Raw genomic sequence first — 19011 nt, forward strand, 5'->3', positions numbered from 1 at the left:
TGTGGCTGGTTGGACAGAAAGGCCCTCAGATGAGCCATTGTTGGGCATCTACAAAACGTGGGTTCTCCTAAGCCAACCAGCCTTGCACTTTCCCCCACTGTCCGCTGACAGCCTGTAGCAGAACTCATACTGTTTTCTTCAAGGCTAGGATTCCTAATCTGCCTGGTCTTCCTTTCTCCACATATAATGAGGATTATGGTTTAATTCCTGCCTCACAAGAGGGTGCTGTAGGGATTGAGAGGGTTAAGGCACTCAGATAGCACTACAGCAAGGCTACTACAAACCCTTCAATGGAGGGGGACAGAAAAAACCACTGCTGTTTGCAGACTGCTTACAACTTGCATCAGCTTCAATTAACTGGGATGCAATTTTCTCACCAGTTCGGATTTAATTCCTTTTCCAGCTGCTGGCCCTATCCAGAGAACAGCAGGACAGGAGTGACTATCAGCACTGAATTGCCTTTTAAAAGGACGGTGCTTTCAGATCTGAAGGAGTGTCTGCTGTCTGTACAGTCTATATATGTGTGTACGTATGTGTGCTCATGTAAGCATGAGGGAGGCTGTATCAGGAGAGCTCAGAAGTGAAGCCAAGCAGAGAATCAGCTCAGGAAGCCCTTTGCACCTCTGATCCCTCATTGTTGACAGCGCTGCAGACACATTATGTGTGTTTACAGATGAAAAAGCAAAAATAAAACGGATGCCGGCTTTAAAATTCTGTTCAGCACAGCCTTCTGCAGCGATTCCAAATGTTTATAAACACAGAAGTTAATGTAATCAGCACTGCAGCAAATACACACCAGGTACACGGCAGAGACAGGCGTGTCAAATACACTCCCAGCTCAGAATGACAGGCCTCTGCTGAGGGCTCTTCATCAAACAAAAGCAGCTGAAAAAACTCACTGAGGAATGTTTTAGAGAGCTAATCCTCCCCTCCCCTTCCTCCCTCCTTCCAATCCCCTCTGGTAATCATAATTGTAGAAGATAATATAAGATGTCCATTCTCACTGAGCCTTTCAAGTTGCAGAGCCTTGCCAGACTCTGTGTTGGTGGTGAGGGGTGGGGGTGGGTGTGTGTGTTTCTGTGTGTATGTCTCTGTGTGTGTCTGTGTGTGTCTCTGTGTGTGTGTCTGTGTGTCTGTCTGTGTGTCTGTGTGTCTGTGTGTCTGTGTCTGTGTGTCTGTCTGTGTGTCTGTGTCTGTGTCTGTGTATCTGTCTGTGTGTCTGTGTCTGTGTTTGTGTGTGTGTCTGTGTCTATGTGTGTGTCTGTGTGTCTGTGTCTGTGTGTCTGTCTGTGTGTCTATGTCTGTGTCTGTCTGTCTGTGTGTCTGTGTGTCTGTGTCTGTGTCTGTGTGTCTGTCTGTGTGTCTGTCTGTGTGCAGCCACAGCTCTAGACATCAGCAGAGGAACTGGAGCTCACTGCTGTGGTGGAATTCTTGGGTGATATTTCCTACTCTCTGACAGGCAGCAGCCCCAAGGATGGAAATGAAGTGATCCTCTGAGGGCTACCAGTCAGCTCAGCCCATTGTTCCTGTGCATATGCTATGCCCATCCCAGAGCAGATAGGAGCTGCATTTACAAACATTTGGAGGACTCATTTTGCCCTGACTCCAGTCCAGCAACTGTTCAGCTCCAGGGAATGACATGTATCAGATCACCAGGGAAGAACCTATCCAAGGAGTTGTGTCATTGCAGAACCCTTACCAAACCCATCCCATGTCCTCCTGCACATTGCCAAAAGACCACACTCAACCACGTTACCCAGCGGTAAGGATTTGAAGAGGCGCAAGTGAAATGTCCCATTACAGCAGGGTGCTAGAGAGACGTTACCTCACATGTCAGCATCAGCAGAAAACTCTTGTGCTGGCTGAACAGCCAAAATGCTGGGCGGACAAAACACTGCTCCACTACAAGCAGGCTTTTTGTGTTGTTTTTTTTCCCCAGCCAAATGTTGTTTCATGCTTTAATTGCAATTTTCAAGACCTACATTAGCATGACAAGTTATGTAATTGTCGGCCAAGTTACTACACCACTGCTAGTATCTGTACCTAAAACAGATTTCACAGGGGTCTATGTAGAGGGGCTTGTAGAACTTTTGGATCTCTGTTATGATGGCTAGTTGCTATCTAAAATTGAGAGCTCTACCATCTCTAAATATTAAAATGGGGTAAATATGACTTCTTGACAGTATTAGAAATGATTTTCCTTGGGGAAGGAAGAATTCCTCACAGCCCAGTCCTTTAGACTATTTGAAGCATCAGGCAGGCTTACTTTTTTCTCCTTTTGTTTCTAGAGGAATATGTTTATAGGTTTAGAAATGGGTCTTCTTAGCCTCAGAGTGGTTCATGCATCCTGTACTATAAGTGGAAGGGACGGACAACCTTTGAAACCCCTGCCCTATTATTGCAGGCACTGTGGTATTAAGTATATAGCTAGGGCTCCTCCTTCAGATCTCTGGCTGGGATGAGGTTTAGCAACCTGCTTCTTTGAGGATTAGAAACAAGAAAGAAACTAAATGAGCTGAATCAGCTGATCTGACAAAGCAGAAGGCAGCCCCATCAATCCCTCAGAGGACATACACACAGAGACCTCCCCAAATCAAAAAAAGAGTAAGTATGATGCAATTAAATATGTTACATATTATGATCTTCTTCCTGCAGAAATAACAAAAACTGCCAAACCAAAATATTCTACTCCTGCCTTTCCTGCTCATGCAGAAGTCCCTTTGGGCTTCACGCAAATTTTGGACACACAAAAAGCTGCAGAACAGGGGCCCCATGGCACTGTGTAATAAATCTTAGAAGTTAACAGCCAGAACTGTGCCAAATGTGATGGGTTTTGCTTTGTGCAGGATCATGAAAATAATACATTCTGGCTCAGTAAGTTAGGCCTGATGCACCAGGGCTAGTGGCCTGCTGCTGCTGCTAATGGATTTACATTTTTGTGTCAAATATTGGAGGGCTGAGACTCAGAAGCCCAAGGCTCTATCACATCTCCCCATATTCTTGAAGGGAAATCTTAACTGTACACCAGACCCAGCACTGAAATGTTGCCTTGCTTAGATCAAGATATGACCAAGCCTGAGCTCCTCTTTCTGCAATTGATTTCAGATTTGAGTTTCCAACAAACTGGGGTGTGTCACATCTGCTCTGTCACCCTCAACCCCCCAGGAAGAGCGTTCCCTTTCCTAGCCCTCATACGCAAATGGCTCGGGGAATTGCAGTGTTTGCCAAACCATCACTGCAGCCCGTGGCCAAGCAGTGCACCAAAGGGTGGCCAAGGCTGAGAACAGACTTGCCTGGTGTACTGCAGAATCACAGCTTTGGCTATTCCCCTTCCTTTCACAGAAGAAAACCCCTAGCTGCTGGGCCTGTGAAGGAAAGCCTGAATGTGTTAAGAGAGGGTAACCTACCGAGGAGGTCTTTGTCTGGGTTTGCAAAGAGCATAAAACAAGAGCACTGAGGACTGGCCTGCCCCAAGCATCCCAGCAGAGGCTTAGCTCAGGTGCTGGGGAAATACATTAGAAGGGAGACAGGGGAGTGTAACCCTGGGAAAATGTAACATTGTGTAATGTGGGGGACTCCGTTGCAACTTAGAGAGACCTGTCCAGGGGATTAATGTCTCATCAGACGTATCTCTTTAATGCAGTGGGGAAAAGAAATAATGAGATTTTATGGATTAAAGGTGAAACTAGCCAGATAAACACTCCAAGGATGGGAAAATCAACCGCTGAAACAACTGTTGCAAGGATGCCAGGAGCTCTCCAGTGCTTGCCTGTTGTCCTTGCAAGGACAGGAGGCTGCACTCCTAAGCTCTGCAGCTTTACAGGAGGCAGAAATCATCGGGCTAAGTTCATCAGCCTCTGTTCCACAAGCAGGATGTCCAGAGGAATCCCAGTGGCCTTCAAGTCTGTGAATCTATTAACTAAACCTCATTACTACGTAATAACTTTTGTTATTTTGGAGCAAACCTTGTATCTGGCTAATCCGCTTTGTTACAGAGCTGCCCATCCTTCCCTTGAACAGGAATTAACTTCTAAAGGAATTAAAAGGAGGAGGAGACTGCTGAAGGGGTCCTTAGAGGTATCTTTTTATAGCTGCTGGCTGCCCCCTCTTCCCTTTTCCACTATGTGTGGTATCCTTCCCCACTGATTCTCTCCTTTTCTGCTTGCCAGGCATTGATTTGTTCCTGTATTGTTCTAATGGAGCTTGAAATCAACATGACTTTGTTGTTGGATGTTGTCATTGTTGTTCACATCTTTGTTTGGGGTTCAGCATCCTTGTGGAGGCCAGAGCAGCTCAGGAGCTGGCACTAGCAGGCTAAATACCTCCTTAGTGAAAGAGCCACAAAGCCTGTGTCTGTGTCCACATAATAAGAGCTGTTACAAAGCACGGCAAACCCGTGCCTCCGTCTCCCAGTGCACCAGCCCTTGTGCCACCCTGAATCCCCTCTCTTATCATCAGCACATGCAGAGCGTGTCCAGAACCGGCTCCTTCTTTCAGTAACGCCCGAAGAAAACGCCGTATATTACTTAGGATCTGCACCCAAAACATTTACGAGTGCAAATCTAGATTCCATATGCTAGCTACGTCTGCTTCACACGCCGTTTATGTAAGGCATTTCTGTATGTACCGATGGCCGGGTCGATAGACTGCTGTCACTGCAGCAGCCCTGGCCCAGGCGCTCCACCACCCGTAAAGGGAATTCGAAAGACAAGCCCCGAGCCCCCCAAAGCTGGGTGCTGGGGCACAGCCGAAGAGCATCTCAGGAGCCCTGGGCTCCGAGCGGGTCCCCGCCAGCACGCCAGACAAAAGGCAGCTGCCAACAGCAGCCAGCTGGAGGGGAGAAGAGGCGAGGGGAGAACAGGCAAGCGTCAGAGCCCCGGCCGCCCCCGCCCGCAAGCCGAGGCCGGCGGCCCCGCAGCCCGGCGCGTCCCCGGGACGCGGCGATCCCCTCCGGCGGCGACAGCGACAGCGGCGGCGGGGAAAGGGTTAACGCTGCGCCCTCCTTCCGCCCGGCGCTGACATCACGCGGGAGGGCGCGCGCCGCCGCCCCGCTCGGGAGTGTCTGCGTGTGCGTGCGAGGAGCGAGCGGGCGGCCGCGCCTGGCAGCCCGGGCAGTGCGCGCCCCCCCGCCCCGCGCCGGCCCGGCCCCGCGCCCCGCGCCCCCCGCCCCGCGCCCCGCGCCCCGCGCCCGGCCATGGAGCGTCGCAGCCCGCGCGCCGCCTGAGCAGCGCCGCCCGAGAAACGCCGCCGGCGCCCGGAGAGCGCAGGGTGGGCAGCGGGCGGGGGCTGCCGAGCCCCGCCGCCGGAGCGCCGGCACCAGCAGCCCCGCTGCCGGCTCTCCCTCGCTTCTCTTTATTCGCTTTTCCTCCGCGCCTTGCGGTTTTTGGGGTTTCTTTTTTTGTGATTCCGGTTTTTTTCCCCCCTCCTTCCCTCCCTCCCTGCCGCTCGCCCGGCTCCGCGGACGTGCTTGCTCCCGCAGGAGGACACCCGCTGCTGCCCCGGCGCCCGCGGAGAGGGGCCCCGCGCCCCACCGAGCCCCTGGGCCCCGCGGATGTGCGCGGCTCTCCTCCGGCCTCCCGCCCTCCCGCCCGCTTGCCTCCCGGGCGCGCCACCTCTTTGTCCTCCCGCACCTACATCTGGAGTTTTTTCTTCGTTTTTATATTTTTCCTAAGCAGACCTGAACATCGGCAGGGGCGGGAAGGGCTGGGGGCGAGCGACGCTGCCACACCGACCCCTGCCCATTTCTCATAAGGAACTCTCATGGCTTCACGGCTGCAGACAAGTTGCCGTGCATCTTGCTGGACTATCGGAGTTTGCATCCTGGCGGCCGCGCTCCTCCCAGGTGAGAGCCGCTATCGGACACTACACCCCCCGTTTCTCCCCCTAAGGAGGCGGTGGGCTCTGCCGGGGCGCTGCGGGGGTCGAGGCAGCCCCCGAGTGCGGCTGCGGGATGCTGGCGGGGGAGACGGGTGCGGGAAGCGCTGCGGAGCCGCGGGGAAGGATGGGGTCGGCTTTTTTGGGGTGTGCGCCCGGATCTGGAGCAGGTGTGGGAGCATTTGAGGGAGGGTGGGAGAGAGTCGGGGCCGATTTCATCTCTGGCTTTGCAGAGGAACAACACGGTCGTTTGTTTTGGAAGCAGCTGCAGGCGTTGGGCTCCCGAGTCCTGGGAGCTGAGGCGGTTTGTTTGCTTTTTGGATCGAGCAACGTCTAGCGAGGCATAGCAGCCAGGCTTCCCGGGAAAGGGAGCCACAAGGCTGGGTAATGAGCACAGATGTTTCGGAAGGAGAGGTGGGAGGTTTCGTCCCCAAAATCCCCACTCCCTTCAACGCACACGCTTCCCACAGGCGCTTATGCGGAGAGGCTGGACTGCTCCCAGGTTTCAGACCTTCCTTTCAGTGATTTTGCACTTGGGTGCCTGATGGCATCTGATCCATCGCTTTGGTTCAGATCCATCCCTGGAAAGGAGATGGTCAAAGACCTGTGTCGACGCCTCTCCTGCTCTTCCGACCCACCCCGACGGTGTGTCACCACACCAGGTCCTGCCCTGGGCTTGGGCACAGCTCTTTTAAGAGGGAGAGTGACCCACTTTGCAAAGTGCCCTGGGGGGGACTCTTTTATTCTGCTCCAGTGCAGAATGGGTTACTGCCATCCTGGAGGGCTTTCCAAAGTCGACTGTTGGGAGATGTGGAAGAGGAAGCAGTAGTTTGGGTTTACAGCGCTTGTGAATGAACTGAGAAATGCAAATAGAGCCGATGTTTGCGTTTTGGAGGCTGTGCTCCCGGGGCTGGGGAGGGAGTGAGTGGCAGCGGGCACATGCGTCTCCCCCAGCTCAGTATCCAGCCTTCTGCAGGGGTAAGAGGCAGCCTGTGCCTGCAGGAGTGGGAACTGCAGCTGAAGTTGCAGTGAGGGCAGGGTGGAATTGCCTCTGCTCCTCTCATTGGGCTGGAGCAGCATCCTAGAAGAGCAGCCAGGCTGGCTGGGCTGTGACTCTGAGATGTGGCCACAGTTAGCAAGGTCTGGGCCAAAGGACTGTCCATCAGAGCAAATGCCAGGGCCCAGGTTTTCCTGGTGCTTGCAAAGACAGAAATGGTAACGTCCAGGAAGGGCATGGGAGAGCCCAACGACTGGATGGTCCAGCTAAAATCGATCACAACAGACGTGAAATGGGAGGGAGTGGTGGTCCAGAAATCAGGGAGACTGTGAGATGGAAAAAGTTGACAGTACAATAATAAACCAGGTCTGGCTATACTTCTGTACTCCTAGGACAAAAGCATCTGCTGTGCATTGCAAAAAGAGGCAATGGAAGGGACAGCCTCTGGCTCCCTGCACTCCTCTGTGCTTCCAGGCAGGTGCCTGACTGAGCTCTGGCTCCTGACAAGAAGTTTCAGAACTTACTTTGCCATTCTTCACCAGATCTTCCCTCCTTAACCCTCCACCGGGCAGCCTCATGCAGGAAATCCTCCCCGGGCCCCTGGGAAAGGCACTGGAGATGGAGTAATGCTGTGGTGACTGTGTTGGGGAAACCAGAGAGCTTTTATGCCCCCCTGGTCCCTCTAGGAATTGCTTTCACCAAGGAGACACACAGGCAGTGACCATGGGGCAGCCTGGCATCTCACCTTATCCTGACAAGACAGACTTTATTCCCCTCACTTCTCCTATTTTTGGCTTTCTCGAGGCTTTGCTGCCAGCACTCAGGCAATCTCATCTCCTGCCACTCTGCAGTAGGCTGGTAGTTTGTCTTGAACTGTCCTGCTGACAGCTCTGCCAGGATAAGCCAGTGGTGCACCTAGAGGTGCCTTGCCAAGCAAAGGCTCTGGCCAGCTCTGTGGTGCTCCAGGAAGATAATCCCTCCCAACCCCATCCCTGATCACTCAGTATCCTGCAGTTTGTGTGGGCGAGACTCCCGTCTGGACCAGTTTAGCAGTGGATGCACCACATTTGCAGGAGTGACCCAACCTGGGTTATGTATTTATTCATTTGTTTCATTTGGTTGTGTGCTGATTTGTGCTGTGGATGCACCCCAGAGCTGCAGGGAAGGACCAGCACAATGCTGTGCTAGGTGCTGCGCAAAGCCACGGCAGGCTGGCAGTCCTTCCTAACCCACGGGTCTGAATGCCGTGCTGAGGCAGGCAGTTCCTCAAGTTCGTGATGCATTGTGCCAAAATCAGCTGAGGGTATATATATAACAAGCCATATGTAAGCTTTGAATGCAGACAAGCTTGCTTATCAAGGAAAAGGGAAGACAGGAATTTAAGGTCCTCTGTAACAAGTGAAATAACAGCTGTGGACTTTGTTGGAAAATGTGGTTGGGTACCGAGTGCCCACGAAGGATGAGAGGGAGCAGGAGACACCACCTGCTTTCTGGAAGATATTTCATGCTCATCTGGCCAATGCAGCTTCATTTTGTTCCCAACCTCGGATACCACCTCCCTTCTGACAATGTTAGCTTTTTTTTTTCTCTGATAAGGAAATCAAAGTTCCATGCTGCAGAAGCTGTAAGGAGTTCCTTAGAAAAACCTGCTTTACAAATTGTCTTTAGTGTGACCGACTCAATCATCCAGAACGGATTGGATTCAGGGTTCCTTCCATGCCAATCTGCCTGCCTCTCCATTTGGAGCCATTAACCAGGGATCAGCTCAGGCTGCTGTGTTAGGGCTTCAGGGTATTGATATGAACGGGGCTTACTGAAAAGCCACAGGGTACTGGGGAGGAGACACCCTTGGTGGCTGATCTTCAGAGGTTAGCAACACTTGCAGTTAAATTTATGCCTTACAAGTCTTAACAATCTGTCTGTTTATCCCCGCCGTGAAACTCGGTACAGCTTGAGATGCAACCATGCAGAGCAGAGGCATTCATCTTGTGCTTGGTCCTGCATCTGCAGATCTGGGCCTCAGTTTCTGAATGCTTCCTCCTATCTGGGGACAAACTCCTGTCTGCTACCACTGGGCTACCCCTCGGGCTTCGAGAGGGGCCTTTCTCTGCAGAGTGCTTTGCGTTCCTCAGCAAGGGAGAGCTGCAGAGGTGCCTGAAGCTTCAACACAGGGTTTTTCCACCAGAGCGGTTGAAGGGGACATTGAGTGAGCTGTAGTGACCTGAAGTCCTTAGGTCAAAGTTGGCCGTGGTTGGAGGGAGGGTTCCTTTTTTGGAGGTCTCACAGCTCTCCGGAGTCCTGGGAATGGTCAGAGTGTGTCACTGAAGGGTTTGGTCCACCTTGTGCTCTGCAGAGCTGCTTTAGTATCCCAAAACACCTTCCAAAAGACACAAAGTTGCCGGTTTTATTCAGCTTTTAGCTTGAGTTGTTATTTTTGTCTTTCCTCCACCTCTGGCCTCCCAAACTTCAGAACCATGAGGCTATTTCAGGAAGCAAAAGCGCGTCTTTTGCTGATATTTTCTCATTAAACGTTGCTTGTTGTGGTGGAACCAACCTGTCGAGTTTTCCCCGGGAGCGAACTGATGAGCCTGTCCGTGTCAGTGTGGGCGAGGCGACAGGCTGTGTTGAGAGCCGGTTCAGCCCAAGAGCAGAAGGGAGTCTGCCCCGTGGCCAGAGCCAGGGGACAGCCGTGGTTAATGCTGTTTGCTCCCTGAACCGGCAGCGTTAATGAGGCACGAGCTCGCAGCCCAGTGCACAGGGATCCATTTGCAAGGAGACGAGCGAGGCAAGCGCTCGCAGTTCGGTGGTGGCTGACGAGATGCGGATGCTGGCAGAGCCTGGCACGTTTCTCCTCGCATCGCCCCTCCCCTGGGCTGCAGCTGTACCAGCCACAAAGCCAAGTTTACAAGGAGGCACCAGAAGGATCCTTTGGGCAGCGCTCACACCTCAGCTGAATCACGAAAGGAACCAGAAGAGCCGGTTGTTGTGACCTGCTTCCCAGGCCTGCCTTTCCACCAGCATCCCCTGCCCTCTGCAAGAGCAGCTAAGGCTGGAGACAGCCCATCATATGGTGGGGAGGGAGCAGTGAGTGGTCTCCACTAGCCAGGGGAAGGCTTTTTCTAACTTCCAGTGGTCTGGGGAGTTACACAGCAGTGCCAGCAAGCAGGCACGCAGGGAGGTGGTGGGGCAGCACCAGGGGAAAAAGGCGTTTTGGATACTGCAGGGGTGAGCTGCTGAGTCCTCAGATGGATGGCCACAATCCTCTGGGCCTTTGAGAAAAGGTTCATGTCTTGCAACATCATTGCTGGAGGTCACAATGGCTCCCACTCCGTCCTTTCCACAGGCCATCAAGACACATCAGTGCAAAAAGCAGAAGCAAATGAGAGAGGGACAAAAGTACTCCAGTCTGAGCAGCCCCTAGAGATCTGCTTGCTTTTTCAAATACGTCAGATTAAATCAGGGCAGCTCTGATGCAGGGAGAGTTGGTGCCGGCAGCCACAGGAGCTGGGACCCAGTTTGCATTGGAGACACCTATTGTGTTAATTACCAGAGCACAGCCATCCCAGCACAGAGAATTTGGAACTGTGCAGTGAGGGTTTCCTAACCCAGATTATTGATTCAGGTGAAAATTTGTTTAACTAAGGAATGAAACCTCATGATACATCCCTGTGCTTTCCTCCTGGCTGTTGCTGAGGCACGAGTACTCTTCTAGCCTTACAGTTCTCTTCCCAGTAGAGGTGGAGTCCAGGCTAGATTGATGCACATACCATCCCAGTGCACATGTGTGTAAACTCCCAGCTTGGTTTTCAAGGGGAACCCCTTGGCTCCATAGCAGAAGAGAAACTTCTGCCCTAGCTGTTCAGATACAGAAGTACAATCCATGGGAGAAAGGACTGTATCCCCTCAGTCAGCCAGGGTCATCCTGTGGCAGCCAGACAGGCACCTTCCTGCTCTTCCACTGTGCCACCATGCCAGCTTTCCAGCTCTGCATTTCCAACCTTGCCTCTGTCACACATGCAAAGGGGAAGCAAAAGTTGCCATGTTCAAGGGCTACCCTCCTGGCTCTGTGGTATTTTATATGCCCCATCCTCTCATTTCAGTGTGTCCTTGCCTCCGTGGGCACCCGAGGAAGCTTTGCTGGCCGTTGGCTGTTTGTACCCGTCTCTGGGGCTGATGCAGCTGTGCCTGCAGGCTGGCATCATGAAAGCTGCGGCAGCTCTCGCCTCTGCAGCAGTCCCAAGGCAGATGAGCAGCAGCTGCTGGGCATGAGGGGGAGCTTCAGTCCCTTGCTGTTTGCCCAGCCCAGGAGGAAAGGGGGTTCCATGCTGCTTGTGCCCTGCATGGCACAGGCCTGCAGTGGCCTGGGCCTGAGGGAATCTGGCTGGCAGTTTCTCGTCCCTTTGGCATCTCTGTGGGGTGGTGGGGATGGATAGGAGGAACTGACTCAGTTTGATGAACCGTTCCTTCCCCGTTCCCCCACAACGAAGCTGTCCCTGCAGGTTTATAATCTTCCTTTGACATTATTTGGTGTGATGCAGGAGGAAAGCCTTTCTAAGCACTATCTACCCAGCGCTGCCCCTCTCCCTTGATCTGCCCCAGGGCTGCCCTCCCTGGCTCTCAGCCAGTCCACTTGGAAATTGGTTCACAGCACTGCTCTCCATCTTCGTTTGACCTACAAGTGGGCAGGGGGCAAGGGCTTAAGGAGAGGCAGGATCCATGTGACTCTTCCCTGAAAGAGAAAACACAGGGGTGGGGTTTTCTGCTCCCTATCCCAGCCTGTTTGCCTTTCTAACTACAGGACATAGTGAAGTGCCTCCATCTGCTCCTGACCACACAAGGCTGCTACAGAAGGACCTGCAAATCACATCAGTGCCTTGAAGCAGCGGCAGATAGCAGATGGACCACCTGGTTATGAGACAGCAGGTGCTCCCAAGCCTGGTTAGTCAAGAGGACTCTGCCTCCACCTCTCATCTCAGCGCTTCTCTCTCTACCTGGGAAAACCCTGTAGTCAGGCTCATTTAGAGTCTATTTTTGCTTTCCCATGGAAGATTCATTCCTCCCCCTGCGAGGCATCTGGAGGCACAGCCAGGAGTGACAGAGGGCCCATGCAGCTCGCAGCCAGTGGCTGCCATCCAGCGTGCCCACGCTGCTGACAGGTGACAGCGGCTCCCAGCACAAAAGCCTGTCTGTGCATGAGACCAGGGAGCTGGAGCAGAGTGCCCCACTGCACCTGAGAGCAAAACCAGCCTTGTTCTCTGTCTGAGGCTAAAGACATAGCATCAGCACAGGCTGCTGCAGAGGAGGGTCTGTAGCCACACCATGCAGAGCCAGGGGACACTGGGTTTCAGCTTTGACCCTTGCAGGTGTTTACTTTCTGCACTGAAGATCCCACACCTGGTAAAATCAAGTTTCATTTCTTACCCCTTGGCAAGAGATCCTTTGGACTGAGAGGGATAGTGCTTGAGAAGCTTTTTGCTGCCCATTTTCAGTGTCCCTAGAAAAGACAGCCTGAGGGAACTGTCTGGGGGCGGAGTGCTGGCCACGGACTGGGGGTCTAATGCTAATGTGTAGGAGAGGCTGGTGGGACTCAAGAGCTCCAGCAGAGGCCTATAATTAAAGGCTGTTTCTCTGAGTGTCCTGGCAAAGCCAAGGGTCACAAACAGTCCATGACAGGGAGAAATCACAGACCTAGGGGAGAGTCTAATGCACACATGCAGAAAGCTGGATAGTTCAGGAGAAAGGTGGGGATTTCTGTCACTGCCTTCTCCAGGTTTCTGTGTAGAGCAGCTTGATCCATGCTGGTTATGCTGCCTGTGCGAAGCACTGTGGCACTCAGGGCAGGGGAGAGCAGCAAGGGAGGAACAAACCCTGCCCCATCCTTGAGCAGCCCAAACAAAGGAGCTAGCTGAGCTCAGAGCGCAGGGCTGGGTGAGTTATCAGCACAGCAGAGTCATAACTCACCCCTCACCCAAACCTGTGGCTGTGACAGAGGTTCCCCCTGCCTTGAATTATCTCCCCACCCTGCCACAGGGCCAGGACTAGAAATAAAGAGCCTGTCCCGGTGTGCAACAGCCCAGCTACAGCCACTGCACCACAGACTAAATGCCCATCAGTCCTGGGCTAGATAATCAGCACTGAGACCCTAGTAGGCAAGCCCAGAGTCACTTTCCCACCAGAGCAGTTGTGTTGATGGCCTTCCTAGCCTGGGGATGCCAAAACCAGAGGAAATGTTAAGAATGGATAATCAAAGTTGGCTTAGGAGCTGTAAGTACACAAAGAGGTTGCACCTTACTCATTGAGCCAAGGCCCCTGTCATTTGAGAAGCAATGTTGTTTTAAGGGCTGGAACAGAAGGCAGCAGCTAGTGATTTGGTGGTGTACAGCGGAGACAACTGCACAAACCATTCATTACTGGTATGTTCACGCTCTTCCCTTTGCCAACTGCACTGGCCTGGTGGCTAGGAACTGAGCTGCAGGAAGGGGGATCTTCTGGGTGCTGAGGAGAACCAAGGCTGTGCCCATTTATGGTCATTTGGGACCGGGGATGTGTTGCACAGCAGCATCTTTGCCATGCTGTAATTCATATCAGCTGCCACGGTTTCCATTGGATACAGGACCCCTCTTGGCTCTACAGGCAGCACTGCTGGGTGCTGTTAGTTTGTGCACTGCACCCCACAGCTGGACACACTGCAGTTCTGTACATGTCACTCAGGAAACATGAGTTCATTTTTGTGTGCCAAGAGGTGAGTGACCTAGGAGGTAGGTGCTGAGGAAAGTATAGTCTCAGACCAGCCCAGGATCCAAATCTACAGGACAGCCATTGTCACGACTCCAAAGCCAAATGCTGTGCTTGGGTCGTGCTGGTACAGCACATGGTGTCTCACAAAAGGCTTTAGGAAAGGCTTTTTGCTTTTCTCTTCAGTGTGCCACCTCTGTCCTGCTGTGTGTCCCTGTGTAGGCACAGCTGCCTGCTGCCACTGCTCCCCTCACCCTGGGCTTGCATTGTTTCTCTACTGGGGGGCAAGTTTTACAAAGGTACTTTTGCAAGTGATGGGGCTGAGTTTGCCAAACTCGTGCTTGGATTCAGCAAGAACCCAGGGAAAGAGAGGGAGGGCTTATTGGGATCTCCCTGCAGAGGGAATGGTTACAGCTCATTAGAGGTGGCCTGTTTGGGGATTTGCTTGATGCTCTGATGCCTAATGGGTGTGCTCATGTATCTCTTTGCTACAAGCTGAACAGGATCCTGTTGGGAAGATGAGGGCAGTTTTGGTAAAGGGTGGGAGGGATGGAGAGGGAGAAGCTGGCACAGAGCACAGATTGTAAAGGGGAAATGTGCCCAAGGATCTGGGAGGAAATTAGGAGCAGGGCTGAGTTTGGCAGGAGGAAAGCTGCAATAGTTGCAGAGGAAGGCAGTGTTCTGGCAGCTTATCTTTGCACCCTCCAGGACAGCCCTGCCAAAAGCAAGGTCAAGAACTCTCACACTGTTACACCTCCTGTTGCCGTGTCCTTCAAGCTGTTACCAGTCGGCTCTGATCACTCAGCCACGGACACTGTTCCTTAGATGAGTGCCAAAAACAAAGAGCCCCCCCCTACTCCCTACCCTGCACAGGGAAGGAAACACTAACCAGCTGAAGGAACACTAAAGCATCAGGAAGGACAACTGGCCTGGCACTCCTGTCCAAGCCTGGGCAAGGATTTCCCTGCCCCCAGCGCTCAGGTGACCTTGCTTTGCTCCATGGGCAAAGCACCACGTGAGGCTCTGCCCTGGCTCTACCTCCAGGGCCAGGTCCTTCAGCTGACATCCACGAGCAGGTCCCTGTGCCCTGGTGTCCCATCCCCGCTGTGTCTGGTGATGTGCTCGGGCTCCTGGCCCAGCAAACCAGCCTGCTGCTCTCATGCTGTGTCATCTCATCTCCTGTGGGACATTATCCCAGACAGCAAGTAAGCAGGGGAAGTGCAGAAGTCACCCCTCGTGATGCAAAGGGATTCAACTGGGAACTGAACTAGCAATTTGCCAGTGACAGAACCTTTAACCCCTGACTCCCTGCCCAGTCCTTCTGGGAGCTTGATTTCTCAGCTTACAACAGAAGGATGCTAGTAGGAATGACTTCTCTGGGGCTAATATTTCCAGTTATCACAGTACAGAAAGAAAACTCTTTCCTTCTTTCTTGGCATGGCAGGAACAGACTTTCAAAAATGTACCCTGATTTTTAAATACCCTTTTTGCCTGTGGTGTAAATACTGAAGCATGTTGTTTCTCTCCCCTAACTCTCGGAGTTTAAAAATATCGCTAGCCTGGGGAGGTGCATCTTCCAGTGAGATTTATAACGGCTGCTCTCAAGTGATGTGGAAAATGAGCCTCCCTCTGCCCCATCCAGCCTGGCACCTTCCAAGAATTTATTTCCTTTATTTGCGTGAGCCTAAGAATACTCAGAGGCTGCATCTCTGCCCAAGCACTCTCATTATTTAGGTTTAGTTTATGGCCAGTCTCTGGGGAGCTGAGTGGGTCTGGGCAGCCGATCCTTCCCTCGGCTGGGTAATTCAGCCCTGCACTACTGCCGGTTGATAATGATCAACAAATCACAGATGCTGTATCTATTGCCTGCTATGTATCACCCCTGCTCTGTAAATTGGCCGAGCCCTCAGAGCCAATGTGAGCAGGACGTGTGGGGCCTCGTGCTGCCAGGGCTGCTGCCCGTAGCAGCGAGCAGACGCGGGCAGGGGGCTGTGAGGCGGCGTGGCAGGGAGCTCGCTGGGGCAGGCTGCACAGAACCTCACGTGGCAGGAATCCTGACCTAGCTGAAGCCTTTAGATGCTGTTTCAGCTTTGCTGAAGCAAGAAGCAGGCAGCTTTCAATGCAAGCATGAAGCTTTGGCTCATTCCTGCCCAGCCATGCGAGTCCTGTCAATGTCCCGTGCTGATGCCAAGCTGGTACTTTGGTTATCCTCTGATGCTCTGCTCACTTTTGTCTGTCAGCTGGTGGAAACCACTTTCCATGGGGACGGTTGAGCACTGCTGGAGAGGCAGGAGCCGGGGGTGTCAGGAGGCAGTGAGGAGGAGGCACCCTCCCCGTGCTCCTGCACTTGGCTGAGGAGGGAAACTCCTTCCTTGGCATGACCAGGCGTGTTTGGGCTCTGCCAGTGTCCAGCTCCATGATCAAGCTGTGGCTGCCTCTGGTCTTTGCCTGACTGCACCTCCTCGCAGCACCTGATCCGCCAGCATCCCTCCATCCCATCTCCATCCCCTTGCTCTGCCCAGCGTGGGGGCTGAGGCTGCCTCTCCCGTTAACCTGCTTGGCCAAAGGCAGGCTGGAGAGTTTCAGAGGTCAAGGGCTCTTTTTCCACCCCCTGTGGCAAAGCTTCCCAGTATGATCCCCAGGAATCTGTAGTCTCTGGAGGCCGCGTGGTTGCCAGCGCCTCTGCTCCCGTCATGCTCCATGATAAAGAGAGAGCGAGAGAGATTTTGATTACATTATGACAAGCAACAGAGAGATGGAGTGAAAGCTGCAGTCTGCCTATTGTAATTCCAGTTAGCAGGGGTAATGTGGCCAAAGTCTGACAGCTGTATTGATCCAAACTTTGTATGGGGAGAAGCTATCACGCAGTTTCAAAGGTCCCTGGGGCATGGGGCCAAGCACATGTACAGCTGTGGGGAAAGAGAGAAGAAAAGCCTGTTTATAATGGAGCACATGAACAGGCAACTGCATCTTGCCACCTGAAATGCCAGAGCCAGCCTGGTAGCTAAGCTCTCTCTAAGGCTGGATTTGCCTCAAAATCTCTGCTGCAAAATCCCCTTGAACACCTTAAGACTTTTTTACTACCTACATGATGAAGCACATCTTCTCCATGTGCATATGGAATGAGTTGGTCAAGACTTAGTTTCTTCTCTGGACAGAATGTAGCCAAATAAGATAAACCAGCAGTTATGTCTGTGCTGGGGAACAAAAGCCCAGGGCTGCATGGAAGGAGGGAGGAAGGAGGAAAGGAGAGTTTCCCTCTTGCACTTCAAGGCAACTCCTCAAGGTCGGAGCTGAGGCACGCTGGCAGAGGCTGTGGGCAGGCTGTTTGTGCAGATGCTGTCTCAGCTGTACCCTTTCTGTGCCTAAGGGGAGGACTCCAATTTGCAGTTTTGCTGGTATTGATCTGAGACCTTTCACTGGCTCTAAACTCACTTTGGAAATAAAAGGCTAAATGCATTCTTCCTAGGTATATATATATATATTTGTATTCTTGCCATCCCAGTTGCTGCCATGCCTTACATGCCATACTGCAGAGTACCTTACAGCACCTCACTGGAAATGGGAATATCTGCTGCCCTACACTGCCTTCTACCAGGCATGATTCAGCTTTTACTTAAAGGGAAAGAATGGCCTGGAGGTGATGGCAAAGACAGGCTGAGCTCAGAAGGGCTGGCATCATTTCCTGGCTTTGCCACAAGCTCCCTGGAATATCCTTGGCTAGCTCACTTCACCTCTGTGTGCATTCCCTTGTCAAAAGCTGACAGTGGTAGCAGTCCCTCTCTCCTCTGTTCGTCTTGCCTCGTGTCTGCAGGGCACCTTGCACAACTGCTCTCACCAACGTTACTCTATAAATGGCAGGAGACCATTTGTGAGGCACAGGGAAAGTTGACTCCCCATTATTTTGTCATAGCAGCCAAGAGCCGACAGCTTCTTGCCCAGGGATTTTAGAAGACAAGAAATTGTTTTGCACAGATGCACAAAGATTCTGTCAGTGCAAACACTGGACTCAGTTTCTCACTGCTCTGAGCGTGTGATGTGTGGGTTGAAACCATGGGAGCTGGTGAATGTGGTCCATGGGCTTCCCTGCCTGGTTTCATTCAAACACCTCTTGATTTCTCACTCCACTGTTTTTTCGTTTGGGTCACTTCTGCTTTCTAGTCACTCTGTGGGCAGGCTGCAGGTTGGTGAGAGGTGTAGGCTGGACAGCCCTCCACCCCTGCTGTCCTGCCAGCCCGGGGCAGCTCCTACCCACAGCCTGTCTCCTTGCTGGACCACGCACAGGGCGGGACAGGTGACAGGAGCAAGTTTCACAACACCTGAGTTGCCCCATTGTAGGATGCAGAAAACAGAAATACTCTGCCTCTTGCAGGAACAAGCATTTCAAAAAACTCTGTGGTCCTTTCATAAGAGGGGGCAGGTAGCAATGCAAACCCGGGCCTTATGAGCCATCCAATTTGTTTCACGTGTGAGCCATCACATGGTACTGATTATAGTTGCCTCAGACAGCAGATGGATTTAAACAAGTGTCTTTATGCTATAAAAGCTTTCTAGTCTATCTCCTGGGCAGATTAACGATTTTAGCCATATGCAAGAGTCTATGGTATTCCAAAGCTGGGGGAAATTTCCCAGGGAAGATGTGTACCACAACAAGACCTTTTCTCCTGTGGCCAGAGGAGCTGGCAAGATGCATTGAAGGAGGGAAAAGAGGTTCATATGCAAGCTCCCTGGAAGCTTGGAGCTGGGACACTGCAGCAAGGAAGGAACAGGCTCAGCAGCTGGCTCCTGCCTGCCTGGAGTCTGCCTGCATCGCTCTCCTTATCCCTCCTGCCCCGGTGTGCCCCAGCAAACCAGGCAGGGACTGTTTCAAGTTGTATGAATTCTTCAGGGCAGAGAGAGAGATGGAGGGTTTAAAGTTCGATAATTGTTAATTATTACTCAGGCTTCCCAAGAGATTTCTGGGGAAAAGATGTGCCTCTTTTGCCAAGGTGTTTCGTGGAACATTAGTCTCTGTCCTGGCTACGCTGAGCCCTTTCTCTCCTGCCTTCCAGCTGCCTCCAGTGGGATTAATAAAGAGCTGCTGGAGAACTTCTTATCTAGTAGCTGAATAATGTTTGTAATACAGGGAGAGGAGGCAGCTTTGATCTGGGAAAGAGAGCAGAGGAAAAAAACCAACCAAACAGATGGGCTATTGGGGCAGGGGGAGGGTGTGGGGCAGGCTGGGCTGTGCTGGCGTGTGGGAAGCGGGCATGGCAGCTCCTGCACCCAACCTGTTCTGCAGAGAAAAGATGTGGGTTTCCAGGGCTTGTCAGGCTGGGGAAGAACGGGCTGAACCCAGCCACCAGCAGCCAGAAACTCTGGGAACCCCCAGTGGAGGAGAGGAAGCTCAGAAAAGGGGTGCTGCT

The 19011-nt window shown here is 52.6% G+C and overlaps 1 protein-coding gene across 2 annotated transcripts in view; it reads left to right on the forward strand.

Moving 5' to 3' along the window:
- Positions 1 to 5228: 5228 nt before the first annotated feature.
- NECTIN1 (nectin cell adhesion molecule 1) overlaps positions 5229 to 19011 on the forward strand; it is a 92460-nt gene continuing 78677 nt past the window's right edge. For both annotated transcript variants that reach the window (XM_062014060.1, XM_062014061.1), the window contains exon 1: positions 5229 to 5842. In XM_062014060.1, the coding sequence (XP_061870044.1) occupies positions 5761 to 5842 (82 nt within the window). In that variant the 5' untranslated portion in view covers positions 5229 to 5760. The remainder of the gene's footprint in view (positions 5843 to 19011) is intronic.

This window comes from Colius striatus, chromosome 23, assembly GCF_028858725.1.
Source record: "Colius striatus isolate bColStr4 chromosome 23, bColStr4.1.hap1, whole genome shotgun sequence".
Classification (NCBI taxonomy): Eukaryota; Metazoa; Chordata; class Aves; order Coliiformes; family Coliidae; genus Colius; species Colius striatus.